General features: G+C 64.2%; 3 protein-coding genes across 4 annotated transcripts; 1 reads left to right on the top strand and 2 right to left on the bottom strand.

The window, feature by feature from the left end:
- Positions 1-452: 452 nt before the first annotated feature.
- Positions 453-3,629, bottom strand: LOC137445090 (methionine-R-sulfoxide reductase B1-like). Its single transcript, XM_068146514.1, has 4 exons — positions 3,535-3,629; positions 2,743-2,885; positions 2,513-2,627; positions 453-1,624 (listed from the first exon to the last, which is right to left on the bottom strand). The coding sequence occupies exons 1-4, from the start codon at positions 3,587-3,589 to the stop codon at positions 1,593-1,595; spliced, it is 345 nt and encodes a 114-aa protein (XP_068002615.1). The 5' UTR covers positions 3,590-3,629; the 3' UTR covers positions 453-1,592.
- Positions 3,630-3,979: 350 nt separating this feature from the next.
- Positions 3,980-17,259, top strand: LOC137445073 (testis-expressed protein 2-like). The gene is made up of 12 exons (XM_068146489.1): positions 3,980-4,412; positions 11,462-12,381; positions 12,521-12,721; positions 12,799-13,096; positions 13,451-13,668; positions 13,871-14,017; positions 14,111-14,210; positions 14,352-14,484; positions 14,591-14,728; positions 15,184-15,390; positions 15,497-15,617; positions 16,234-17,259. The coding sequence occupies exons 2-12, from the start codon at positions 11,479-11,481 to the stop codon at positions 16,345-16,347; spliced, it is 2,580 nt and encodes an 859-aa protein (XP_068002590.1). The 5' UTR covers positions 3,980-4,412; positions 11,462-11,478; the 3' UTR covers positions 16,348-17,259.
- LOC137445077 (large ribosomal subunit protein uL3-like) lies at positions 17,248-26,875 on the bottom strand. Of its 2 annotated transcripts, none has more exons than XM_068146498.1 (10): positions 26,717-26,875; positions 25,284-25,476; positions 24,544-24,712; positions 22,868-23,003; positions 21,352-21,538; positions 21,074-21,234; positions 20,224-20,325; positions 19,598-19,693; positions 19,027-19,146; positions 17,248-17,350 (listed from the first exon to the last, which is right to left on the bottom strand). In XM_068146498.1, the coding sequence occupies exons 1-10, from the start codon at positions 26,858-26,860 to the stop codon at positions 17,294-17,296; spliced, it is 1,365 nt and encodes a 454-aa protein (XP_068002599.1). In that variant the 5' UTR covers positions 26,861-26,875; the 3' UTR covers positions 17,248-17,293. The 2 variants fall into 2 exon arrangements, with proteins under 2 accessions (XP_068002599.1, XP_068002600.1); XM_068146499.1 differs by lacking the exon at positions 26,717-26,875 and adding an exon at positions 26,532-26,622.
- Between the last annotated feature and the right edge of the window lie 84 nt (positions 26,876-26,959).

Below are 26,959 nucleotides of genomic sequence, written 5' to 3'. Positions count from 1 at the left end.
GTGGTGCTGGGTTGTGAGCTCTAGGCAAGGGCTTGGACTTGATCTCAAGCATCTCTTCCAGCCTTAAGAGTTCTCTGATTCTGTGACTAAAAGTAGCCCTAGGAATGCCCAGGGGCCTCCAAGGCACCAGCATGGCAAAACCTGGGGCAAGAGAACAGATGGAGTTCAAGCTCCACACACCAAGCCCAGGCCAGGCCCTGTGAGGCTGTGCAGGACACTCTGCAGCCACATCTCAGGAGACAAAGACATCAGCTGAGATCTGCTCTCAGCATTCTGGCCAGGGCTTGGGAGACACAGACACCCACCCTAGCACCCTCACACACAGCCAGCCAGAGCAGCCTCCCCTCGCTCACATCCACAACCAGGAGGACCAAGCAGAGAAGGAATCCCAGGGCTGAGGGCCCCAGGTGCCAGCACCAGGGCTGTAAAGAAGAGGCTCTTTGTTTCTCCAGCACAGTGACTCAGTGCTTTATTCTCAGCATTGGGAGAGGTACCAGAGCAGCAGTGAGCTCCAGGCACCCAGCTGGTGCATGGCACTTTGGGTTGGTGTCCTCACACTGCTGGGGCTGAGGCAGAGAAAAGCCTCCACCAGCAGCAGACTCTGCCCCCCGGTGCCTTGCACCATCACCCAAAAGCCCTGTGGGGGTGGTTTGTGAGGGGATTTGGTGTGTGGGACAGAGGGAAGGCCACAGATCAGATGGTGAGTTGAGAGGACATCAGTGTCAGAGCCCTTTGGAGCGTGGAGGGAACGCAGCAGTGGCTCCTGAAGTCTGGGAGCTGTGCAAGGTGCAGCCCAGGGGCCTGAGCTGACCACCCTGCACCGGCCCAGAGCCAGCAGGAGCCACTGCTGCATTTACAGCACAGTGACAGCTCTGGTGTAAGGCCAAGTCAGAATCAAGCCCAGAGGGAAGTCCAGAACTGTGTCTGCTGCGTGCAAGGAAGGGCAGAGAGAGGAAACTCCTGGAGGCTGCCCACGGGGATCACAACAGCATCGTCGCCCTAGCGCCCAGCAGGGTTTGTGTAGGACAATTCATACCATGAGCCCAGAGCAGCCCCAGGCACTAGCCCAGGCTCTGACCCCAGCTAATCCAGCACTGCTGCCTGCAAATGCCAGCACAGGGACTCTGGGTGGCACCAGCACCGTGCCAGAGCCACCCTCCCTTGGCTGCCATCCGGAGGCTGCTCTGCCTCCTGCCTCAGCTGAGTCGACAGCGAAGCCACCTCAGAGCTCAGCAGAGGCAGGGCCACAGGGAAGGGCAAACCCAGCTCAGAAGCAGCTGCTCCCAGCAGGAGGATGCTGGGGAGAAGAGCTGGTTGGGGAGGGGGCGAGGGGGGGTGAGACAGCCCCAGGCACAGGTCACACAAGCCCCCAGCAGGCACACACCTGCAGCACCCCTGTTCTCCCCTCGCCTCCCCTGTCCTCCTGCTAGCATCCCAAACCAGAGCAGCCCTGAGAGGGAACCAGCCCAGGGGAACCAGGAGCTTCTTTGGGGTTTCTCTTGCTCCTGGTGCCCCTTTGACCAGAGGTGGTGCAGCCCAAGGTGTGAAGGCAGGATGAGGCCAAGGGCAGTGTGCCAAGTCGAGCAGCTCGCTTACTTCTCCTTCAGGTCTGTGTCTGCTTTGCCTAAAGGGGGAAGGAAAAGTCAGGGCTTGTGTTTCACATTCCAGAACCCCTCCAAGCCCCTCTCCTGGGCTCATTCTGCCATGTGCAAAGGTCTCACAACCACTGCAGTCCAGCAAGTGGGACAGCAAGCCATGGTTGGGGCCCTGCTCTGAATCTGCCCTCAGGAAGCCTTTGGCTGCATACCAAGGACAGGAGGATGCCTTTCCCCACAGACCTGCTCCCAGGGCAGCTGCAATATCCACAGCTCCCATGCAGCTCCTCCATGGAATGAAGCAGCTCCATTTATGCCAGCAGGAGAGCTGCCAGCTCTCACTTTGCACCGCCAGCCCCCGACACTCATCCCTCCTGGGTCAACAATTGCACCTGAGGACCTTCAAGGTCTTTTCCAACCCAAACAATTCCATGATTCTGTGCTTTCCAGACCTAAGGATGCATCCAGGAGCTCCAGCACACTCCCAGTCTCACTGTGGGAGGGCAGGGAGCTGCCAGCAAGCCAGCAGCTGAGCAGATTGCTGCAGGTTGAGATTTATTTAGGCTGCAAGTGGCTTATCTGCAGGGCCAGCTCTGCCCCACCCAGAGCAGCTCAGCACACCCAGCCCGGGGGGGCTGCCAGCTGCTTCCCCACAGCAACCACTCAGGCTGAAACAACCAGAGTCAAAAAGGCTGGAAGGGAACTCACTGAGTGCCAACCACCAACCAACACCACCACAGCCACTGAACCCTGTGCCCAGGTGCCATGGCCACAGGCTTTGCCAGGGCTGGGGACTCCACCACCTCCCTGGGCAGCCTCTGCCAGCCCCTGACCACTCTGGCAGTGAAGAAAACCTTCCCCAGGTGCAAGCTCACCCTCCCCTGGTGCAACTTGAGGTGCAAGGAGCTGCAGTGTACCTTTGGGGATGAACTTGAGCGAGCTGCTGAATATTCAGAAGCGGGACTGCCCCCTCTGGGGCCCGTCGTTGAGGAACTCGTGGCCCAGGCCATTGCCACACTTGCCACAAGTCACCTGGAAGGGCGAGAAGAGAGGGCTCAGGAGGCCTCCCTCAGCACAGGCTGAGGGAATGAATGCCTGGAGGAGTGCTTTGGGGTGTGCTGCTCCCCGAAGGCTCCAGCACCATCACCTTGAGAGCCCCGGGGCGCTCCTGGCGCTTGGCCACGCTGTCCTGGCGCAGGGTCTCGGTGAACGCCGGCCACGGCGAGGAGTGCTCGTACTTGGCACGGCTGGAGAACAGCTCATGGCCACACTTGGCACACACGTAGATGCCTGGGGAGGGCAGGGGAAGGGTCAGTGCGGGGGGCACCCCTCCGGACGGCCGCCAGCAGACGTGGGGATGTCAGCAGCGTGACGTGGGACATCCGCCCGCGCCGGACTCGGTGCCAATTGGCCGCTGCCAGCCGCTGCTGCCAGACCTGCAGGGCCAGGCAGGCGAGCAGGAGCTTTAGGGACGTGGGGCAGGACCCACACATCCTCTGCAGCCCAGCCCCAGCGGACACAACCCCTCCAAGGGGACGCTATGCAGACCCCACGCCCCAGCCCCACCGTTGCTGGTGGGATCCTTCCCCGACCCTCTCAGCAGGAGGATTCCCTAACTGGGATCCCAGATGCAGGATCCCAGGAAGGAGATCCCCGCAGGACCCCAGGGAAGCACCACCAGAGAGAGAATCTCCAGATAAGGACCCCAGAGAGGGGATCCTCAAGAAGGGGAGCCCCCAGCAGGGACCCCAGAGGGAGGTCCCCAGCCCGGTCGCCGCGGCTGGAGCTCGCCCCGCATGACGAACACTTCCTCCCCCCCCATTCCCTACCCAGCACGGGGAATTCCGGTTCTTCGGGAGACACCCCCTGCCCACCCACCCCCGACCCGACCCCCCGGCTACCCACAGCCCCTTCCCGGGCCCCCCTCGGTCCCGCTCACCCGGTTTGAAGTGATCCTTGAACACCTCGCCCCCGAAGAACGAGCAGAAGGACATGGCCGCACCGCCGCCCCGGCCCCGTTCCGCTCCCACCGCTCCCCCTCCGCTCCGCCTCCCGTTCCGCCTCCCGTTCCGCCCCTGCCCCGGTACCGCCCCCGGGAAGCCGCTCCGTGGCCGGCAGGGGGCGCTGTGGGGCAGCCGGTACCGGGCTGTGGGGGGGTCCCGGTACCAGAGGAAGGGGGAGTGGGACGACGGGACACGGGGGATGGACACACACGGACCCCACCCCCGTGGGACACCCCGGGCTTGTCCTCGCAGCCCCCACCCCGGATGATGTCCCCCCGGTAAAGGCAGGGGGGAGGCGGCGGGGACAGCCCCGGTGCGCTGCGGGAGAAGGGGGAGGAGCGGGGGGGCCGGCACCGTGCTGCGGATGCTCCGGCAGCTCCGGGTAGAACGGGGTGAGCTACACCCTCCCCTCCCGGCAGCGGATAGCCACAGCCGGTACCGGCATCAGGACGAAGCCGCTGCCTCCAGCACCGACTCTTCACCACCGCCCCCGAATCCGACCCTTCTCTCCCGGCACCGGCATCAGCCCTTGGATACCGGCACGGGTCGGCCTCCTTCAGCACGGGTACCGGCTCCTCTTCCGCGGCACCGGCACCGACCCTCTGATCCCTGCTTGGATCCCAGCACAGCCTCTCTGCCAGCGCAAGATCCGCTCCTCCCCCGGTACCGGGACCGCCCCTCCTGTCATCCCCCCAGCAGTTGCTCCCCGGCACGGGGACCGGTCCGTCTCCCCGGTAGCACCGGCACCGCTCGTCCTTCTCCAGCACCAGGACCCAGCGTTCCCCGGTGCCCCCGGAGCGCTCCCCTGGCCCAGGTACCAGCACTGCGGGAACAGCGCGGGGAGGACCCCGGCAGCTGCCCGGGGTGGGCTGATGGAGGCTGGGCAGCTCCGGGGTGAACTGCGGGAGGGGAGGGGGTCCCCAGCATGCCCAAACCTGGGCTCAGTGGGGACCACACACCCCAGCACGGCAGCGATGGGATGAGGACATCCGTGGGGATCCCCTCCATGGATCCATCGTGTGGGAAGGTGATGTGGGGTCTGAGCCCTGTCCTTCTTGGGGTGTGAGGGGCTGGGGGGAGGAGGGGGCAGCAGCTTGGCATGTGGCAAGCTAAGAGCTTTGAAGGTGAGCTGCAGGCTGGCAGTTCCTTGGCAGCTCCAGGAGGAGAGGAGCTGCATGCAGCTTCTGCCTTCCAAAACTCCAGGCACTGAGTTGCCCCAGGGCAAGATCAGGTTGGACATGAGAAACGATTCCATCCCCAGAAGGGTTGCCAAGGCCTGGCCCAGGCTGCCCAGGGCAGTGGTGCAGTGCCCATGCCTGGAGGGGTTTCAGAGCCCTGGAGCTGTGGTGCTGAGGGCCATGGGGTGGTGGAGCCCTGGCAGTGCTGGGGTAAGGCTTGCATTGGATGACCTTAAAGGTCTCTTCCAGCCCAACTGATTTTGTGATCCTTCTTCCCCAGTTTCATCTGAGGACCCTTGGATGAGTCCTCAAACAATTGGATCTGCCAGGAATTGGCCAGAGCAAAAAAGCCTTCTGAGCAGAAGCTGGGGACTGTCCCACAGCAGAGCCCTTGGCCTGTCCCTGCTGCCCCTCAGCCAGGAGCTCAGCCCGGGGCTGTGCCCAGTGGGGCACCCCTGGAGCTGGCAGTGCTCCTGCCCGCTGGATGCTGCCACTGAGAATTAGGTCAGGATTTCATCCTGGGCAGGGCTGAGCTCCGGCCCCAGGCCTGGGGATTGATGATCTGCAGCAGGCACCCAGGCACGGGGGGAGGAGGAGGAGGAGGAGGAGGAGGAGGAGAGGACACACCTGTGCCACCCTGGGGTGTCCCCATGTGGTGGTGTCCCTTGTGACCCAACAGGATCGTCAAGTGGGGTGTCAGGAAGGGCTCCAGAGAGACTCCAGCTGCTTGCTCTCCCAGTGGCAGGAAACCTGGCCCCAGGGTCCCCTGGTACCCCCTCGGAGAAGCATCAGTGTGGAGGATGGGGCTGGGATCCCATTTGTGGCCAATGCTCTCCTGGGGTGTGTGAAGAGTGTGGGCAGCAGGCTGAGGGAGGTTCTCCTTCCCTTCTGCTCTGCCCCAGGGAGGCCACAGCTGGAGTCCTGGGTCCAGCTCTGGGCTCCCCAGCTCAGTACAGACAGGGAGAGGCCATCAGAGCCTACAAAGCTGCTGAGGGGCAAAGGCTGAGAGCCTGCAGCAGAGCAGCCCCAGAGGGCAGCTGAGCAATGCTCAGCAAGAGCTAAAGGCTGGGGGGCAAGAGGCTGGGGCCAGGCTCTGCCCAGTGGTGCCCAGGGACAGCACAAGGGGCAGGGGGCACAAACTGGAGCCCAGGAGGTTCCATCTGAGCAGGAGGAGAAACTTCTTTGTTGTGAGGCTGCTGGAGGCCTGGAGCAGGCTGCCCAGAGAGGTTGTGGAGTCTCCTGGTCTGGAGAGCTTCCAACCCCCCCTGGGCACTGTGCCCCTGGGCAAGCTGCTGTGGGTGCCCTGCTGGAGCAGGGCTTGGACTGGGTGATGCCCAGAGGTCCCTTCCAGCCCCCCCATGCTGCCCTGCCCATCATCCAAAGCTACATTTGGGGATCACAGTGAGACTTCCTTCCAGGCCAGGTGCTCCTCAATCCCAGTCTGTGCCAGAGCTCTCCAGCTCCTGTGCCAGTAACCAGCACTTGGGTTTCTGTGGCAGTCCCTTGGCAGGTCGCTGGATGAGGGATTCCCAGCTCCTCTGGCTGGGTGAGGAGAGCCTCTTCTGCCCCTGGCAGAGCCATGCCAGTCCTGCCAGCAGTGCCAGCCCTCCACCACCCCCTAATTAACTGGAGAGGGCTGCTGGATCATTACTTTGCCAATGGCCTCTCCCTCATCCTACAACAAAAGCCAGGAGCAGAGGGGTGGTGCCCAGCTGGCACTTGGCCCCTGGCACAGCAACATTTCCTCTCTAAGGGGTCTGTAGGTGCTGCCCCTGGGGGAGCTCACCCCACACCGTGCAGGCTCCAGCTGCCCCCAGAGCACTTTGGGGAAAGAGCCTCCAAGGCAGCAGCCTGGCCCAGCCCACAGCTTGCCCCTGGGCCAGGTCAGCTCCAAGCCCCGAGTCTGACCCTGAGCTGAGAGCAAGGAGAGGGCACTGGGAGCCTGGCTGAGGATGAGAGCCACTGAATCCCTTTGGCTGGGAAAGCCTTTGGAGATCAGCGAGTTCAGCTAACTCTGCTGCTGAACCATGGCCCTCAGCACCACGGCTCTGTGCCCTCTGAACAGCCCCAGGGGTGGGGATTCCACCACCTCCCCAGGCAGCCTGGGCCAGGTGCTGAGCACCCTTTCAGTGACGAAGCTTCTGCTGATGTCCAACCAAACCTCCCCTGGGGCAACTCGAGGCTGTTTCCCCTTGTCCCCAGGCCCCTTAGCTGCTCCTCAGCTCTTCTGCAGGCCCTTGGCTCTGGTGTCTGCAAGAGCAGCACTCAGCAGGCACCTCATGCCCCCTTGCCAGGCCTCCATCCCCTGTGCTCAGAGGCACATCCCACCCAGCACTGGTCCCTTCTGGGTGCTCCTGGGGCTGTGTGGAGGCTGTGAGCTCAGAGCTCTGCCATCCCCCTTGCTCCATCACTGGGCCATGCCCCCCCAGCTACTTGATGAAGGGATTTGCAAGGACCTTCACACTCAATTCACCCTGTACAGAGTGGGAGGATGCCCCCAGCCCTGACTGCCCCCATGGTCACAGGCTGGGCACGAGCTTTGGGCTGGAAGGTTCATGCTGATGCTGAGCAGCCACCTCGGGGCCACCTTCAGCCTGGAGATTTGCTCTCTGAAGCTTGACTCAGCCACAGAGCCCTCAGCAGGGCTGCTCTGTGGGGAGATGGAGATCTTGGCAGGCTGGTGGCACCCAGCAGGGTCCCTCCTTGGTGCTTCCCTGGCACCCACGCTCCCAGAGGTGCTGGCTGAGGTTTCAGCAGCATCTCCCAAGCCCCTGCTGCTCCTGACATCCCTGCCAGGAGCAATCCCCCACGAGGCCCAGGCTATTCTTGTCTCTGTCTCCCACCCTGCTCACGGTCTCTCAGGAAACAGACTCCTGGGTGGTTCTTTTTCCCTTCTTTTGCTTTTATCTTTTTTGTAGCTGTCAAACCCCAGGAATCCCAGAGAGGTGGTGAGGCACAGGCAGGCACAGCAGAGCCCTAAGCCCTCACCAAGCACTGGGGAGCTGGGATCCTCCCAACCCAGCCGGGGTGGGGAGCGGCAGCCAGGCAGGACCGGCCCCAGGGCTTGGAGGGCAGCACTGGGGGTACTGGGAATGGCTGTGAGCTGGGGCCACTGAGAAAGCCACATGAGGGCCAAGCAGGGGTCCTGGCTGCCATCACAGAGTGGTTTGGGTTGGAGGGGACCTTAAGGATCACCTAAATCCATCCTCCTGCCAGGCTGGGCTGGGGGTGTTGGGGAAGGGCTCTCACCTCAGGCTCAGTTCTGTTGCTCATCTCCATTTTGCTCTGGGGGTGCTCTGCCTGCTGCAGGGTGCCAGCAGCCCTGCCCACAGGCTGGATGACACCGGGGGGGCTGCTGTGGGCTGGGTATCCCCTGGGCTAGTCTGGGGCTGGGAAGTGGCTCCTGTGACAGAAGCAGAGGGGGAGGCAGGGAAGGTGCCTGGCACTATGTAAAGGGAGCTGGTGGCAGCTGCAGCACTGCCAGTGCCGAGCCCAGAGCAGAGCTCCTGGAGGGAAGCCCTCTGAAGACCCAGGGCACAGCCTGAGGAGCAGCACCCACTGCAGGCAGGGTCCTGCCCAGCCAGGGATCCCCTGGGGAGGTGTTCCTGCTCCAGCCACAGAGACACTGTGAGGGGAAGAGGGTGCTTCAGCCCCCCACCCCCACCCCAAACCTGCTAGGTGCTGAGCTCAGCTCTTCATTGGCCCTGCAGAGCCTCTCCTGCAGCCTCCATCCTCCCTCCCCGGATCCTGCAGCCCTGCTGCATCGGCAGCAGAGCAGCCAGAGGGCTCAGGGGGGCTGCTGGGGACAGGACAGCACTTTGCCACGGCCAGGAGCAGGGTTGGGGGAGCTTGGTGTGATCAGAAAGCTTCTGTGCTCCTCCAGTAGAGACAGAAGTTGCCAAGCCCCTGCCTGCAGAGCATCCTCACTGGGGCTGCTGCACTCCAGCTTCAGGCAAGGCAGGAGGAGAGGGTCAGGCCACAGTTGGTTAAGTAAGCAACGTTCAGAGGAGTCAGAGCCCTGCCCAGTGGCTTTACACAGCATGGGGGGGCTGGAAGGGACCTCTGGGCATCACCCAGCCCAAGCCCTGCTCCAGCAGGGCACCCACAGCAGCTTGCCCAGGGGCACAGTGCCCAGGGGGGGTTGGAAGCTCTCCAGAGGAGACTCCACAACCTCTCTGGGCAGCCTGCTCCAGGCTCCAGCAGCCTCACACCAAAGAAGTTTCCTCCTGCTCAGATGGAGCCTCCTAGGTTCCAGTTTGTGCCCCCTGCCCCTTGTGCTGTCCCTGGGCACCACTGAGTCTCTTGCCCCCCAGCCCTGATCAGATCCCTCCTCACACCCCCACCCTGCCCTGGGACCAGCACCAGGTCCTGCTGTGGGAAGATGCTCCCTGCTTTGCTGCAGGCCTGGCTCACAGCTCCAGGGTCCTGGAGCCAGCACTGCCAACAGCCTGGCTGAGGCTCACCCTCCTCACAGGGTGGTTTCCCAGATGCTGTCACTGAGTTCATCTCTGTGGTGACTTCTCCCTCCCACCCTGCCAGAAAGGGGCTGGAGAGCCAGGAGGCTGCTGGCAGCTCAGGGCCCCAAAGGCAGCCTGAAGCTGGCTGGGAGGTGCCCAGCAGAGGGTGATGAGGTCCTTGGGGTCACCCTGCTCCTGCTCAGTGGCTCATCCAGGCCAACCCTTCTCTAACTCTGCCAAGGCTGGTGCTCAGCACCACGGCCCTCAGCACCACATCTCTGCCTCCTGGCAACACCCCTGGGGGTGGGGATGCCTCCCTGGGCAGCCTGTGCCAGCGTCTGAGAACCCCTTCAGGGAAGAACTTTCCTCTAATGTCCAACCTAAACCTCTCCTGCTGCAGCTCGAGGCCACTTCTCATCCCATCACTTGTGAGGGAGCAGAGCCCACTCCCCACCTGGCTCAACTCTCCTCTCAGGGAGCTGCAGAGAGCAGTGAGGTCTCCCTCAGCCTCTCCTCCATACTAAACACCCCCAGCTCCTCCTCCCCAGCCCTGCTCTCCAGACCCTTGCCCAGCTCTGTTGCCCTTCTCTGGCCCTGCTGGAGTGCCTCACTCACAGAGCCATGGCTGCAGGCTGACCTCCTGCAGGGAGCCTCAGGGAAGAAAGAAACTTCCAGTTCATGGAAGAAGAGGTTTGTCCCTTGGGAGCACTACAGGGAAGCTGTCAGGGCAGGTAGGAAGGCAACAGGGAAGGGCCAAAGCCCTCTTGGAGCTGAGCCTGGCAAAGGAAGGAGAGAGAGCAAGAAGAGCTGCTTCAAACCCATCAGTAGGAAGGAGAGGGAAGGTGTGGGGGCAGTGCCACTCCTGGCATCCTCTTCCTAGCTAACCGGGGGGCCACCAGGCCCCCCGGCCTTTTGTCACCACCACCATCACCCAGTGCACACCATGGGGAGGCCATGGGTACTCACCAGAGATGAGAGGAGGATCCTCCAGCCCCGAGGGGCTCAGCTTAGGGCTGCTGCCCTTCCTGGTGGGATTAAATAGGGGAGTGGGTGGGGAGGGCCAAGTGACCACAGCTGGGGAGGGAGGAGACTGCAGCAGAGCCCAGGTGCTGTGGGTCTGAGGGGGAAAAGGGGGAAAATGGGGCAGGTGGGGTGGCAAAGGGGCAGAGTGGAAGCAGTGCTGTGAGGAGGAATGGGGATGAAAATAACACTCAAACGTGAGTGGCTGAGCTTTAGGTGCCAGGTGCTGGCCAGGGCTGCTTCCAGCTTGTCCTCTGCCCCTGGGTGTTAGGCGATCTCTTGGCCGGGTGCTGGGCGCAGTGCCCCCGGCGGTGTGTAAGGGAAGCCTGCATGAGGCACTCGGTGCCGCGGTCTGGTTGGTGAGATGGTGTTGGGTGAGCAGTGGGACTTGAGCTCTCTTGCAGCCTGGTTGACTCTGTGATGCCTGCGTGCAGAGGCTGATGCCGAGGGGGAAGGCAGGGCAGGGCAGGGGCAGGGGCAGGACCGGGGCAGGACCGGGGCAGGGGCAGGGCCGGGGCAGGGCCGGGGCAGGAGCAGGACCGGGGCAGGGGCAGGACCGGGGCAGGGGCAGGACCGGGGCAGGACCGGGGCAGGGCCGGGGCAGGGGCAGGGCCGGGGCAGGAGCAGGACCGGGGCAGGAGCAGGACCGGGGCAGGGGCAGGGCCGGGGCAGGGGCAGGACCGGGGCAGGACCGGGGCAGGGCCGGGGCAGGGGCAGGGCCGGGGCAGGGGCAGGACCGGGGCAGGACCGGGGCAGGGGCGGGGCAGGGGCAGGACCGGGGCAGGAGCAGGACCGGGGCAGGAGCAGGACCGGGGCAGGGGCAGGGCCGGGGCAGGGCCGGGGCAGGGGCAGGGCCGGGGCAGGACCGGGGCAGGAGCAGGACCGGGGCAGGGGCAGGGCCGGGGCAGGGCCGGGGCAGGGGCAGGGCCGGGGCAGGGGCAGGACCGGGGCAGGGGCAGGGGCAGGGCCGGGGCAAGGGCAGGACCGGGGCAGGACCGGGGCAGGAGCAGGACCGGGGCAGGACCGGGGCAGGGCCGGGGCAGGGGCAGGACCGGGGCAGGACCGGGGCAGGGCCGGGGCAAGGGCAGGGCCGGGGCAGGACCGGGGCAGGAGCAGGACCGGGGCAGGACCGGGGCAGGAGCAGGACCGGGGCAGGACCGGGGCAGGACCGTGCTGAGCTGAGCTGCCGCCTCGCGTTCCCTCCGCAGCCGCAGCCCCGCGGGCGATGCGAGCCATGGCAGACCAGGCTGCGGCGGCAGCAGAGGCATCTCCAGCCCTGGCACCGTCGCCAGGCTCACCGCAGCGGGGGCACAACGATGGCACAACGTCCCCTCCCACCGGCAGCCGGGAGGACAGCGGCGGCAGGGATGGCTGCGGACTCATTGCCACCACGGATGGGGACACGGAGCGTCCCCCCTCGCCCCCACCCGGGGGGATGCTCCTGGCTGACCTCCCGCGGGCCCCCCCGCCCCGGCTGAGCCCGGCCAAGTCCCGCACGGCGCCGTCCTCCCCCAGCGTGTCCCCCTCCGAGAGCCGAGCAGCCCTGCTCCGGCTGCGGGAGGCCAGGCTGGAGGACACCCGGAGGAGGCTCTCGGAGGCTGTGCAGGAGCCCCTGAGCCGCCTCAGCCGCCTCATGGCCGAGGAGAGCAGCCCGGCGCCCTGGGCGAGGGCGGGCACCGGCGGGCAGGAGCTGGGGGGCAGCCCCGGGCAGATGGGGAGCCGTGGGGCTGGGGGACACCAGGCACGGGACTGGAGCCCCTGGGAGCCCACCCAGAACTGCCGCTACGAGATCTGCTCTTACGGGGACGTGATCCAGGTGGTGGAGGTGGCACAGCAGGATGCTGAACCTCCACCGCCATCCCCTGAGGAGCCGCCGCCGGCACGGCCAGGGGGCACAGTGCCAGGCAGAGCCCTCACCTCCATCGCCCTCCTCGCCTATGGCTACTTCATCCTGCCGCTGCCACCCTACGCCGCTGGCCTCTGCCTGGGGCTCATCTGTGGGCTGGTGCTGGGCTTCCTCGCCATCCTCCTCCTCCTGCCAAAGGCTCCACCAGTGCCACGAGGACCATGGGGCCACCTCCGGCCCAAGCTGCTCCTGGGGGAGCCCCTGGAAACTCACCACCTGCAGGTAGGAGAGGGCTGAGGGGGCTGGGGGCAGCTGGATGAGGTGCTGGGGGGCAGCAGGAGTGGAGCCCCAAGTTTGGGCAGCACCGAGGAGGTGCTGAGCCCACCGTGGGAGCTGAGCCAGCTCCATCCCTCTCCCCCAGGGCTGGATGAACCAGCTGCACACCTACGACCCCGAGCTCTTCCACCCCTCGCTCACACACTCGGTGCTGGCCACGCTGGACGGGGCCACCCTGAAGCTCTCCTACCCCAAGAGCAACGTCCCACGCCAGGCCACCCGCGACGAGGAGCCCCTCGAGACCACCTTCGTCAGCCACCGCTGCTACGACCTGACCGACGCCGAGGTGAGGCTGGCGGCGCCGGGGGGAGGCAGCTCTCCTCTGGCAGAGCCTCGGCCTCACCAGGGCTCTCGCTGCCGCAGGTCCTGCTCTGCCCGCCCAGCCTGGCCCGCAAGCGGACGTGGAACAAGAAGTACCCGATCTGCGTGCGGCTCGCCGAGCCGGCAGCGCTGCGGCAGGGCGGCCAGGAGCAGGACCCCGAGCTGCAGGGGGAGGAGGGCAGGAAGGCTCCACCGGCAGGGCAGGAGGCGGCGGCGGGCTGCAGGGAGAGCTGTCTGTACCTCTTCGGGAGGACAGGCAGGGAGAAGGAGGAGTGGTACCAGCACCTTGTGCGAGCCTCCCGTGGGGCACCCAGCAGCAGCCACGGTGATGCCAGGACGGGTGAGAAGCAGCTCCTGTGGGCCCTGCTCTGCCAGGGCTGATCTAGGGGGGAGCTGAGTGTGTGCCAGGAGGACAAGCCCTTGGTAGGCAGCAGGGAACGTGGCAGGAGATGGAGAGCCAAGAGCAGAGCTTGGGGGATGTCCCCTTCCCCAGGGTGCTCAAGGCCAGGCTGGGTGAGGCCTCGAGCAGCCTGGGGGTGGTGGGAGGTGTCCCTGCCCACGGCAGGGGCTTGGCACTGGGTGGTCTTCAATGCCCCTTCCAACCCAAAACATTCTATGATCTATGTCCCTTGCCAGCAGCGGGTGGGTGGCACAGCACTGCCATCGTGCCACCCTGACCCACTCGTGTCCCCAGGCACAGGACCAGCTCTGCAGAGCAGTGGCAGCAGCACTGGAGGGAGCACTGAGGACATCCCCTCTGCTGTGCCACCCAAGGACCTGGCAGGAAGCATCCAGCAGGAGGTCTTCCTGGATTACAGCAGCTACATGGCCCGGTTCGTGCCAGCGCGGGCAGGGAGCAGCCCAGAGCAGAGCCCCTCTCACAGAGCCCTGGGCAGCCCCACGCCCACTAAGGTGAGTGGGACAAAGCCAGCAGTGGGAGGGGGACACAGGAGCTCAGCAGAGGCCGATGGACCTTGTGTGCAGCCCCCCCCAGTCCTGTGGCTCCCCTCTTGGCAGCCAGCACCGTGGGCTCACAGCCACAGCAGGGTGGAGGGGAGCCCCCAGCCAGCAGGTCCCAGCACTGGTGGGGGCCCTGGCTCCTGTGCCCCCACAGGTCAGCGAGGACAGGCTGGGGCACAGCCAGGCCTGCGTGGCCTGGGTGAACGCCCTGGCAGGACGCATCTGCTGGGACTTCCTCCGGGAGCCCTACTGGGCCCAGCAAGTGGCCAGCAAGATCCAGAAGAAGCTGAGCAAGATCAAGGTGAGGCAGGAGCAGCACAGCTGCCAGTGCAGCCCCTTCCCCCAGGCCCCAGGGCAGGGGCAGGCTGTGCTGAGCATCCCTTTGTGGCTCCAGCTGCCGTACTTCATGAACGAGCTGGCGCTGGCGGAGCTGGACATGGGCACAGCCATCCCCTCGGTGCTCAGCGCCTCCAGCCCCACCATGGACGACCGAGGTGAGAGCCCTGCACAGCAGCAGGGACCCCGGGGCTGCCTCCCCAGCAGCTGTTAGCAAGGTGCCAGCCTGTGCCTGAAGCAGGGAGGCTTTGGCAGCCCTGTGGTGCTGACAGGCTTTGTCCTCTCCCTCTCCCTGGCAGGGCTCTGGGTGGACATGGAGGTCACCTACAGTGGCTCACTGCAGATGACGCTGGAGACCAAGATGAACCTCTGCAAGCTGGGCAAGGAAGGTGCTGCAGAGGAGAGCAGCCCAGCAGATGCAGGCAGAGAGGGGTGAGGAGACTGTGCCCGGATGGGTTCCATCCTCCTCCTCCTCTTGCCTGAGCGAGGTGAGCGGGTGCTGGCCCCGGGCAGCCCTGACGCCGCTGGGTGCTGGCAGGGCCAGGCCCCGGCTGCTGCTGCTGGCAGACAGCGATGCTGAGTCCTCCAGCGCCGGCTCCTCCGAGGAGGAAGAGGTCTCTGCTGCAGAGCCCATGGGAGCCCTGGGGGAGAGGGTCCCAACCCCCGGCACCGAGGGGTAAGAGGCTGTTTGGGGTCTACCATGGGGTGTGGGGAGGTCGCAGAATGGCTTCAGTTGGAGGGGACCTTAAAGACCATCCAGTTCCAGCCCCCTGCCCTGTACAGGGACCCCTCCCACCAGCCCAGGCTGCTCAAGGCCTCATCCAGCCTGGCCCTGGACACCTCCAGGGGTGAGGTGCCCACAGCTTCTCTGGGCAAGCTGTGTCTCCCCCCCCGAGTGCAGAGCTTCTCCCTCATGGCCAATCTCACTCTCCCCGGCTCTAGTTGCAAGCCATGCTGTGGGAGGTGCCCCCAGAGCAGGGCCTTGGGGACAGCTCCCTCAGGGAGACACAGACAGGAAGGACAAGCAGGTGGTGATCGACCCTCAGAGGGGACCCCAGTCCCTGCTGGGTGCCGTGGCAGGGGGCCGGGGGGCAGCAGACCCGGCGAGGGCTGAGGCTCCTCTGGCTTTAGCCACGGCAGCAGCACGAGCAGGAGGCTCCTGCGCTTGGTGGACAAGATCGCCAAGTCCAAGTACTTCCAGAAGGCCACCGAGAATGAGTTCATCAAGAAGAAGATCGAGGAGGTCTCCAACACTCCCCTGCTGCTGACGGTGGAGGTGCAGGAGCTGGCCGGCACCTTGGCCGTCAACATCCCCCCGCCGCCCACCGACCGCCTCTGGTACCGGCCCCGCTCCCCTGCGCCTCCTGCCGCAGCTGCTCTGCGGCTCAGCCAGCCCTGGGCGCTCAGGGCGTGAAGCTTTCTGCCTCCCTCCTGCTCCCCACAGGTACAGCTTCCGCGGGCCCCCCCGGCTGGAGCTGAAGGTGCGGCCGAAGCTGGGCGAGCGGGAGGTGACCTTCCTGCACGTCACCGAGTGGATCGAGAGGAGGCTGCAGCACGAGTTCCAGGTGCCTGCCCTGCCCGGGGCTGCCCCGGGGGCTCCCCACGACCACCACCCACCTGGGGTCCTCTCTGCTTAAAAGCCAGCACCCGGTCTGGTCTGTCCAGCTGTGCACAGCTAAGGAACACAGCCTAAGGAAGCACTTGTGAGGGCTCTGGGCAGGGGGCAGGAGTGGTCTCCTGGCACTGAGTGTGGCCCCAAGCAGGGCAGGAGGAGCATCAGCAAGCCTGGGAGAAGCACCACCCCCAGGCAGCTGCTGCTTTGTTTTCTGCCTCTCATCTCTGAGCATCCCAAGAGCAGAAATGTCCTCACAGAGACTTAGGAACCCAACCCCCAGCTCGAGCCTGCTCCCTGCCCTCTGCCATGAGCACTCTGAAGCCACACACAGGCAGGGCACAGGAAAGCTGCTCCTGCCTGTCCCCACCCAGAGCTATCCAGAGCTGCTGATCCTCTAGGACCAGGTGCAGTCAGCTGCTGCTCAGAGGATGGGAGCTCAGAACCTTCCCCTCACACTCCTGACCCGAGTCCAGCTCCTGTGGCTCCTGCCAAGGCCACTGCCAGCAGCTGTGGCAGGGGCAGGCAGTGGCATCCCCAAACCCCTCCCTTGTGATTCTTCTTCCCAGAAAATCTTGGTGATGCCCAACATGGATGACCTGATCATTCCCATCATGAGCTCCAGCCTGGATCCTCAGCCACCCACGGGGGCACTGCCAGCCAGAGGAGAGAAGAGGCTCTGAAATGCAGCCCCAGGGGCAGGGCAGAGACACTGCAGAGAGCTCAGGGACCTCGCTGGGACATGGGGACAGCCAGGGCCTGGCCACCAGATGCACCCAGGGCCATCAGTGGGATCTCAGCTTCCTGGCTCCTCTCAGCCTCAGCACCTCTGTGGAGGAGCCTCCTCCTGACATACTGCAAGAGCAGAACCAGGCCCAGGGCAAGGGCTTTGCTGGAGCCCACCAGGCCCTCAGGACTCCTGGTCAGGGGAAGCAGCTCTGGACCAGTGGAGGGCTGGGCTTCCCCTGCCTGATTCCCAAAGAAGGTGCAGGACACCCAGGTGGGTTCTGCACTGGAGGAGTCATGATCCCAGCTCCAGGACACAGCACAGACTCCCCCCAGGCAGCTGGACTGCAAGGAGCAGCTGGGTGGGAAGGAGTGCAAAGTGAATAAATCCATCCCTGGCCAGCCTTACCTAGCAGCCACCTTCTGTACAGCAGCTCCCACGCTGCTGGGGGCAGGGTCAGGAGCCTCTGGGCAGAGAGAAGCCCACAGGTCACACCACCAGCTCAAGACAAGGAGTGTCTGGCTGAGAGAGGTGGAGAGCAGACAGAGGTGGTGAGGCTGGGCAGAGGCAGGGCACTGGGAGGTCCTCTGTTCCCAGTGGGAACTGGGGCAGAAGCCCTGAGCAGCACCTCCTCTGGAAGGGGATTCACTGGAGCTGGGCTGAATGCAGGCAGGGGAGGGGAAATCCCTGAGCAAAGGGAGGATGCAGAGGACAGAGCAGATGTGGCTGTCCCAGTCGGTCCCACGTGGGCCAGGCCCAAGTGCTGCTTGTCTCAGGAGCCTCAGGGACAGGCTGCTGTGCACAGGCAGCAGTGAGCACAGGCAGGACACCCTGCAGAAGGAAGAGAGGCAGCAGAGACAGCTTGGAGCCCTTTATTGAGGGTGCCCAGGTGGGTGCCATCCTTACAGCTCTTCCTGGGCCCCTGGCTTTGCTTTCACCAAGTGCTTCTTCTGAGGGCCCTGGAAGAGAGCAGAGAGGAGAGGTCTCAGCCAAAGCACAGATCCTCATCAGCCAACTCCACAGAGCCTGAGGGGTCTCCAACAGCTAAGGAGTGAGGTCCTGTGGGAGCAGATGAGAGTTACTTCCCTCCCTCTGCTCCCAGACACAGCACAGGGTAAACTCAGCCTGCAGTAGGAGATGGCAAAGAGAAGAGCTGCAAGCAGGTGAAACCTCCTCCTGCCACTAAGCTCCACCTCACAGCTCCTCAGGCCCTGCAGTGACAGCCAGAGCAGAAGACAGTTCAAGCTGCTCAGAGGCAATCAGCTTAACCTCCCAAGAGCTCTGCAGAGGCACTGCAGAGCCAATCCCCCTGCCTGGGGCTAAGGAGGCTTAGCCACTTCCACGTGGGATTCCTGGCTGACAGGCCAGACCCAGCCCCACTTTAGGCCTGCCTGGGGCCCAGGCAGTTGATTCTTCCCAAATGAAGCCTTGGCATGCTCAGTGCTTCCTCCATGTCACCTCCAGGCTGAGGCACCAGCCTGCTGGAGCTGCCAAGCTGTTCAAGGAGCCCTGCTGGGGCTGGGTTTATCTGAGTGTATTTATACCCTGGATTAAAGACAAATATCCTGCTTGGCCTCTCTGAAAGCTTCCTGATGGCAGAACCAGCAGCTTCTGGCTGCATTTGACCCAAACTTTCCTTCTGAGGAACAGGAAAGTTCCAAACCACCCCAAGGAAAGCCAAGCAGCCATGCAGGCCAGGGGGAGGAACCATATGTCCCCAGGCAGCTCCTGCCAAGTGCTGGTGGAAAGCATCCCATGGGGAGTGGGAGCTGGTTGGCCATCTGCAGGTCATGTGCTGGTTGGGTTGTCCTGGGTCACTCACACAACCACCAGCTAGCACCAGGACAGACAGGGGCTGAGCTGCTGGAAAGCAGCTCCCAGGAGAAGGTCCTTGGAGTCCTGGGGGACAAAAGTCATCCATGGGACAGCACTGTGCCCTTGTGGCCAAGAAGGCCACTGGGGGCATTGAGAGTGTGGCCAGCAGGCCAAGGGAAGGTCTCCTCCCCCTCTACTCTGCCTTGGTGAGACCCCCTCTGGAGCACTGGGTTCAGTTCTGGGCTCCCCAGTTCAAGGGGGACAGGGAACTACCAGAGAGGGTCCAGTGGAGGCCACATGGATGGTGAGGGGCCTGGGACTTGCGTGGTGAAGAAAGGCTGAGTGCCCTGGGATGGCCTGAGGGAGACCCTGCTGATGTTTAGAAGCACCTGAAGGGGTGGGGGGCAGGGAGAAGGGGCCAGGCTCTGCTCAGTGGTGTCCTGTGGGAGGAGGAGGGGCAGTGGACACAAACCGGAACCCAATTGGTTCCACCCCAGGCTGCTGGAGGCCTGGAGCAGGCTCCCCAGGGAGGCTGTGGAGTCTCCTTGTCTGGAGACTTCCCAGACCCATCTGGATGCCTTCCTGTGAGCTCTGCCCTGGGTGATGCTGCTCTGGCAGGGCTTGGTCTGGGTGATCCCCAGAGGTCCCTTCCAGCCCCTGGCTCTCTGTGGCTGGATCCTGCCTGTCCCTCCTGCAGGGTGCTCCTGCCCCTCCGCTGGGCTGTGCTGGAGCCAGGGGGCAGGTGCCTGGCTGGAGTGGGCCAGAGCTGCCCTGTCTCAGCTGGGGGCATGGCCTGGGGCTGGAGCAGAGCAGAACTCACCATGAAGGCTCTCTTCTCCTGAGCTGTCTGGAAGCGGCCGTGGCCGAACTTGGAGGTGGTGTCGACGAACTTGAGCTCGATGGCCTCCTGGGAGCGGCGGCTGGTGTGCACCAGCAGGGACTGGGGGAGCAAAGGCACCCTGCAGCAGCCTCACCCCCCAGAAAGGCCACACAGGCACCCAGAGAACAGGAGCAGAGCAGCACCTCGCTTGGAAAGGACCTTGAAGGTCTCTGGCCCAACCCTTAGAACTAGCCAGCCTGCTGCTAAGCTGTGTCCTTCCTGCAGTCGCTGGAGTCAGGAAAGGCCTCCAACAGCCTGGAGTCCAACTCCCCCCAGCACTGCCAGGGCACCACCAAGCCTCAGCACCACAGCCCCAGGGCCTTGAGACCCTTCCAGGGGTGGGCACTGCACCACTGCCCTGGGCAGCCTGGGCCTCATGTCCAACCTGCACCAGCTGGTCCCACTGAGCACCACACTCATGGCCACGAGTGAGAAGGAGCCAGGCAGCCTCCCTGGCCAGAGCCTGGGGGGGAGCTGAGCCCAGCCCTGCCCAGCTCAGCAGCGCTCTCACCTTGCGCAGGGTCAGCACTCGCTTCCTGGTGCCCATCACACAGCCCTTCAGCATCAGGAAGTCGTTGTTGACCTCCCCATAGTGAGGAAAGCCACCCTGTGAGGGGAGACAGAGAGGGCTGGCAGGCAGGAGAGCTGGCAGCAGATGTGCCCTCAGGTGGCATTTGCTAAGGAAGGAGACCACCACCAAAGCTCTGCACCCCTGGGGCTGCCTTCTGAGGACCACCAGAGCACAGCAACCACACTGAGTGCATGACCCCAGCTCAGGAGCTGGGAAAGCAGGAAGCCTGGAACCCCTTCCCTGCAGGACATGGGAGACAGGAGCTGGCTGGATGCCTGAGTCAGCAGCTTTTGGTGAGCAAAAGGGAATCCTTCAGGCAAGCATTTATCTGGGCCAGGTTTCTAACACACTTTAGGCTTCCTTTGCTTTTCAGAGCTCTCAGCTGCTGCCCAAGTTACCAACTGGAGGTTAACTCTTTGGGCCTAAAAACCACCTGAGGCAGGAGGCCTTCCCTGTCCCAGGCATCAGGAAACTTCTCACTGCTTTCAGTGGATTTCCTTCAGACCATTTCCTGTGCAGCTGTCTCCAAGCCAAGGAACTCCTTGCCTGGTCTCCTCAGCCCTTACCAGAGGTGTGATGGTCTTCTCTGTCAGGTCATAGTTGGTTGAGGCATTGTTCCTCACCACCTTCCCATCCTCCACGTGGACCCCACGCCCGATGCGGTAAATCTGGGAGCAGAGAGCACAGGGAGCTGGAGCTGGCCCTCTGAGGGAGGTCACAGGGGTGAGTTGGGTTCCAGACTGAGTCCTGTGGCCAGCTCTGGAGCACTCAGCACAGGAAGGGCCTGGAGCTGATGGAGCAGGGCCAGAGGAGGGCCAGGAAAATGCTCAGGGGGCTGGAGCAGCTCTGCTGCAAGGCCAGGCTGAGGGAGCTGGGGCTGTGCAGCCTGCAGGAGAGAAGGCTCCAGGCAGAGCTCACAGCAGCCTGCCAGGACCTGAAGGGCTGCAGGAAGGCTGCAGAGGGACTGCTCCCAAAGGGCTGCAGGGCCAGGAGCAGAGGCAATGGTTTGAAATGAGAGCAGAGCAGATTGGGATTGGAGGTGAGGAACAAGTTGTGCCCCAGGAGGCTGCTGGAGCACTGCAGCAGGTTGCCCAGGGAGGTGGTTGAGGCTCCCTGCCTGGAGCTGTTGCAGGTGAGGCTGGAGAGGGCTCTGGGCAACCTGCTCCAGGGGAGGATGTCCCTGCTGCCTGCAGGGCTTGGCCTGGGGGAGCTCTGGAGCTCCCTCCCAGCCCAAAGCCTTCCATAAGCTGTGACCTCTGTGATGTGTCCCTCGAGCAGGGAAGCACCAGGAGAGGCAGGGAGCACAGCAGCGCTGGGAAAGAGCTGGGAAGCTGTGGGGAAGAGAGCAGCCTGCAGAGGACGCAGCCAGGGCAGGCAGGAGGTGCAGCAGCGCTGCCAGGGCCAGCCGGGCCATACCTTCTTGTTGAGCTCGGTGCGGTGCTGGTAGCCCTTCTGGCCGGCGCGGGCGATGGAGTAGCCGACCCGGGACGGGTGCCAGGCCCCGATGCAGGCCACCTTGCGCAGCCCCTTGTGAGTCTTCCTGGGCAGCTTCTTGGTGTGCCAGCGGCTGGTCACCCCTGCAGGTCACCGCAGAGGCCGCTGAGCGCGGCGCGGGCGGGAGGCTGCCGCCCCCCGGCACGGCGCCAGGCGAGGAGGGGAGGCCCCAGCCCCGGGGAGGGTCTCCTGCCCTGCACCTTTCATGCCGTGCCCCTTGGTGACGCCGATGACATCGATCATCTCGTCCTGGCTGAAGACGCTGTGCACCGGCACCGGCTGCTCCAGCCGCTCCCGCGCCCAGTCGACCTTCTCGGCCACGCTGCCGCCGTTCAGCTGCACCTCCACCACGTGAGCCTTCTTCTGCCGCAGCGGCAGCAGCCTCATCTGCAAGGCACGGCAGCCCCGCTGCAGCCCCACCGCAGCCCCACCGGCAGCCTCATCTGCAAGGCACGGCAGCCCCGCTGCAGCCCCACCGCAGCCCCACCGGCAGGGCACGGCAGCCCCACCGCAGCCTCATCTGCAAGGCACGGCAGCCCCGCCTGCAGCCCCACCGCAGCCCCACCGCAGCCCCACCGGCAGCCTCATCTGCAAGGCACGGCAGCCCCGCCTGCAGCCCCACCGCAGCCCCACCGGCAGGGCACGGCAGCCCCACCGGCAGCCTCATGTGCAAGGCACGGCAGCCCCGCCTGCAGCCCCACCTGCAGCCCCACCTGCAGCCCCACCGCAGCCCCACCGGCAGGGCATGGCAGCCCCACCTGCAGCCCCACCGGCAGCCCCACCGGCAGCACACAGCCTGCAGCCCTGCCCGGGGCCGGCCCTGCGCCCCCCAGCCCCCTTCACAACCAGCTGCTCAGGCAGCCCAGCCAGCAGGCTGCACATCCGCTGGAGCCAGCTCCTGGCTGTGCCCTCGCCCGGGGCTCTGCCCTCTCCCAGGGCTCTGCCCTCTCCCGGGGCTGCACCGCGGCTGGAGCACTCCCTGCCCCGCGGGGCACAGGCACAGATCAGCCTCAGCCCCCCAGAGCTCGGCAGAGTGGTTGGCAGCCCTGGCAAACGCTCCAGGGGAATCCATCACCAGAGCACTGCTGAGGCCTTTGCCTGTGCTCCACCCCTGCTTCCAGACTGAGCAGCCCAGGGGTGCCTCTGCTCTCTCCCAGCCCCAGCTCCCTCTCAAACCACCACAGCAGAGCTTGGAGGGCCTGTGCCAGCTGCAAGTGAAGCCTGAGCTCTGCTCCAGGCTCCAAAGCAGCCCTTAACTGCAGGGGCCAGCATGCAAAGGAGCCCTGTGCCACCGGCAAGCAGCATCTGGCAACCCTGTGCCTGCCCCTGGGTTATTTTTACCCCAAACATTTGACACCAGTTGCTAATTCGAGGTGGTCATGAGGCCTGAGGGCCCTTGCTGGCACAGGGCTCACCACCTGCTGAGGCTCTGGGCAGTCTGCTCTCCTCCATGGCTCTGTGGCCTCCTCAGTCTGCTGGAGCCACAGCCCCCTGCAGCAATCCCCCAGCCCCAAGGGACAGGGCTGGTGGCAGGAGGTAGCTGGAAAGGTCAGGCAGCACCTCCCACCCCCTGTGCAGCCTCTGGCAAGCATCTGCCACCAGGGCACCCCTGTGATGCCACCAGGGCACCCCTGTGATGCCAGCTCCCAGCAGGTGCTCCCCAGGCTGCCAGCAGAGCGCCACCCTGAGGCCAGCCCTGCCCGGTGAGGCTCTGACCTGCGTGTGCATGATGGCTCGGATCACCTTGCAGTACTTCTTCATGGCTGCAAAGTCCTTCTCCAGCTGCCTTTTGCCATCCTCATCCTGCCATTTCTTGCAGTACTTGCTGAAGGCCTTCTTCTTGCTCTTGTGCCTGCAGCAGTTGGGTGGGGAGAGCCTGGCACAGCTGCCCAGGGAGGCTGTGGCTGCCTCCTCCCTGCAGCTGGAGGAGGCCCTGAGCAGCTCGGTCCAGAGGAAGCTGTCCCTGCTCAGGGCAGGGAGCTGGAGCTGGATGACCTCTAAGGTCCCTCCCAGCCCATGCTGTGAATCTGCAGAGCTCTGAAAGATTCAGCAGAGCTGAGTGCTGCTGAGCTCTGCTCCTCACTGTGCCCCAAGACAGGGCAGAGGTGACCCCACCAGGCACCTCCCTGCAGGCACAAGGAACCTGTGGGTGCCTGAACCTTGCCTGCTCCAGGGCCAGACAGAGGTTTGATGTGAGAGGAGGAATCACAGAATGCCAGGCTGGAGAGGACCTCGAGGGCCCAGCCTCTGCTCCAGCCTTTGCAGGTGACAGTGAGGTGGAAATGAGCTGGCTCAGCACCCTGCCTGCAAGCTGTCTGTGCAGGGGGATCTCCACTTCCCTGGGGAGGCTGCTCCAGTGCCCACCTGCTCTGGCTGCCAGCACAACCTGTCCCCATCACCCCTTGTCTCCTCCAGGGGACTCCCTGTACAAAGGCAACCTCCCTCCTCGTGGCAGCCACCCTCTGTGTGCTGGGGCACGGTGAGAAGGTCTCCCCTAAGCCTTCCCTTCTCCAGGCTGAGCAAGCTCAGCTCTCCCAACCCTTCTTCAACTGAAATCTTTCAGTGTGAGGAATCCATTTGTCTCCCACTGGCTGGCCAAGAGCCATCCAAAACACCAGCACCAAACCAGAGCTGAAGAGAGAAAGGAGGAGCAGGCTGCAGCAGGGCTCAGGGAGGGTGGTGGCAGGAGAGGACTCCTGCAGCTGTGCAACTCATCTCTGCACTTCCCTCCCCACCTGATGGGCTGCTGATGGCCAAAGGTCACATTCTGCACCAGCCTGGGTTTAGCCTCTTGGTGCCTCAGCTCCAGCACTGCAGCTGAGTGGAGAGCCTGCCCTGCCCCATGGGAAATGAACCCTGCCCGGTGAGGCCCTGGGAGTGCTGCCTTAGCTCAGCCATTAGAGTAAGCCTGCACATGCAGGGTGCTGCTTCCCAGCCCCAAGCTGCTTGCAGCGTCCCTGTGTGAGACGGAAGCAGCAGCAGCCTCACCCCACGGCCAGCTGCTGGCAGCTGAGCTGTTGGCAGCAGCTGGGGGAAAGATCTGAGAGGAACCCTGAAGCAGGTTACCCAAGGAGGCTGTGGAGGACCCTCCCCTGCAGGTGTTGAAGGCCAGGTTGGAGAGGGTCCAGTGGAAGATGTCCCTGCTTGTGGCAGGGGGGGTGGAGCTAGATGGTCTCTGAGGGCCCTTGGAACCCAAACCAGTGTCCCCAGCCTGCAGACCCCTACAGACCCCTCCAATCCCCTGCAGACCCCTACAGACCCCTCCAATCCCCTGCAGACCCTGGCAGACCCCTCCAATCCCCTGCAGACCCCTACAGACCCCTCCAATCCCCTGCAGACCCTGGCAGACCGCCACAGCCCCCTGCAGCCCCCTGCCCACCCCCAGGCCGCACCAGTTCCTGTAGAAGCGCCGCCGGCACTCCTCGCTGATGTGCTCAGCAAACACAGTCTTGAAGTTCCTCAAGCCCTTGGGGGTCTCTATGTACCCCACCACCCCCACCACCACCATTGGGGGGGTCTCAATGATGGTCACAGCCTCCACCTCCTCCCTCTTGGAGATCTCTGCAAGACAGTGAGGGGAAAGGTGCTCAGCATGGCTGCCTGGAGGCTCTCCTGGAGCCGAGTCACAGCCAGCAGGCAGCGTGCCGGGGGCAAGGCCAGGCTCTGCTCACAGCCAGCCTCTGCTCACAGCCAGCCTCAGCCTCTCCACAGGCTCAGAGACTCACTCAGGTTGGAAAAGGCCTCTGAGGCAATCAAGTCAAACCAGCACTGCCAGAGCACCACTGAACCCTGCCCCCCAGCACCACAGCTTTGAACCCCTCCAGGGGTGGAGGCTCTGCCATCCCCACCAGCTGGAGGGTTTGACCCCCCAGGCATTGCTCAGCCAGTAGCCTTCAACCCAACCTCCCCAGCCCAGGGGTGGTTCTTGCCCCAGAGTTTGGCTCTAATCCTGTGGGCACCACAGAGGGTAACGCTCTAAGCCTGCCCAGCAAGATGCCCCAAGCCTAGGAGGTGTGGGGTAGCTGCCCTGCAGGACCCAGCCACCACCAGGCACTGCATCAGTGCTTCCCAGGCAGCCCAGCGCCAGCTCTGCCCCCCCGGCCCAGCAGCGCCCCCCCGCGGCCAGCCTTACTGAGGCCAGGGCGGTGCACCTCCCGCAGCGTGTGTGTCATCCCCGCCTTGTAGCCCAGGAACGCCGTCAGGTGCACCGGCTGCCGGGGGTCGTCCCTGGGCCAGGACTTCACCTTGCCGCGGTGGCGCCGGCTCCTCCGGCGGGGCAGGAAGCCCAGGTGGCCGTGCCGGGGGGCGGAGAACTTGCGGTGGGACTGCGGGGAGCGAGAGCCGCGGAGAGCAGAGTCACTGCCACGTCCCAGCGGCTGGGACCCTCGGCAGATGCCCACTTGGAGCACCAGTGACCGACGGGGAAATGCTGCACCGCGGCTGCCAGGGAATCCTGCAGAGGCTTGGGCTGGAAGGGACCTCCAGGATGATCCAGTTCCAGCCCCCTGCCACGGGCAGGGACCCCTCTACCAGCCCGGGCCGCTCAAGGTCCCCCCCGGCCTGGGGAGGAGGAGTCCACAGCAGCTCTGGGCAGCCTGCTCCAGGGTCTCACCACCCTCATGGCAAAGAGCTTCTTCCTAATGTCCAATCTAAGCCTCCCCTGCTCTGGTTGCCAACCATGGCCCCTTGAGTTCCAGCCCAGGGGGAGCCCAGGGGGGTGGGGGCTGTTGGAGCCTCCATCCTGGGCATGGAACAGTTCAGCCAGGTTTTGGACAAAGTATGCCAGTTAAAAACCCAACAACCCTTGGGCAAGATCTTCCTCCTTCTGCTGGAGGACTCTGAAGGAGAAAGATGTCCTTTACCAGGCCTGCCCCTCTGTGACCTCAATTGTAAAGCCTCTTTTGTGTTCTGCCTGCTCAGGTCCCATGGGCTTTGGTTTGCCCAGGCCACTGGCCCCAGACAAGCACAGGAGTGGGAAGGAATGCCCAAAGGACTCACTAAGAGGAGCATGGGCAGGTTAGAAATGCACCTTGCAAACCAAATTAGAAGAGCTAAATATCCAAACCCCCACTGCAAGGTCATGCTGAGCCAGGCAGGGAACAGCAACAGCTCTCCAGAGACATGGGACAAGACCTCACACAGCTGGCATCGAGGCAGGGGGAGCTGGGGCTCAGCACAAGCAGCAGAGTTAGACCTACACCCACCACAACTCCTTCCTTGCTAAGCTCAGTCCCAGCACCTGCTTACACTCTCCAGCAAGCTCTCTGCTCAGCCCAGGCGGAGCTGTGCTGAGCTCCAGCCCGCTGCAGCTGCAGTTCGGCTCACCCAGCCCTGCTGCGTCCCTCTGCACACAAGGGAAAGGTAGCAGAGCTGTACAAACCATGGGCTGCTTCCCCGGGGTCAGCTGCAGCAGGCTGTCACCCAGTGCCTCTCCTGCCTCTTAAGGTCAGGCTGAAGACACAAATTTAGCTGCTAGCTTCACCCGTTGCTATATTCACGCCCGAGTCAGCCAGGCTGGCAGGCTGTGGTGTGGTAAAGGTCAGGGGCCTGTGGCTCTCAGCTTACCCTCTCCCTCCTGGGCACAGCGAAGGCGAAAGGCAGCACTGGGGATCGCCTCCTGCCAGGGCACACCGCAGCCAGGGCTGTGAGCCTGGCAGCCAGCAGCCCAGGCTCAGGACGCTGCTCTGCACAGGACAAGCCTGCCTGCATCACAGGCTGAGACCTGGGCAATCCTGTCCAACCCTCACCCAGCACCAAACCGTGGCCCTCAGCACCACAGCTCTGAAACCCTTCCAGGGGACTCCACCA

This window comes from Melanerpes formicivorus, unplaced genomic scaffold (assembly GCF_026170545.1).
Source record: "Melanerpes formicivorus ecotype bairdi unplaced genomic scaffold, bMelFor1.0.p_v2 SCAF_14, whole genome shotgun sequence".
NCBI lineage: Eukaryota > Metazoa > Chordata > Aves > Piciformes > Picidae > Melanerpes > Melanerpes formicivorus.
This window is presented reverse-complemented; position numbering and strand designations above follow the sequence as displayed.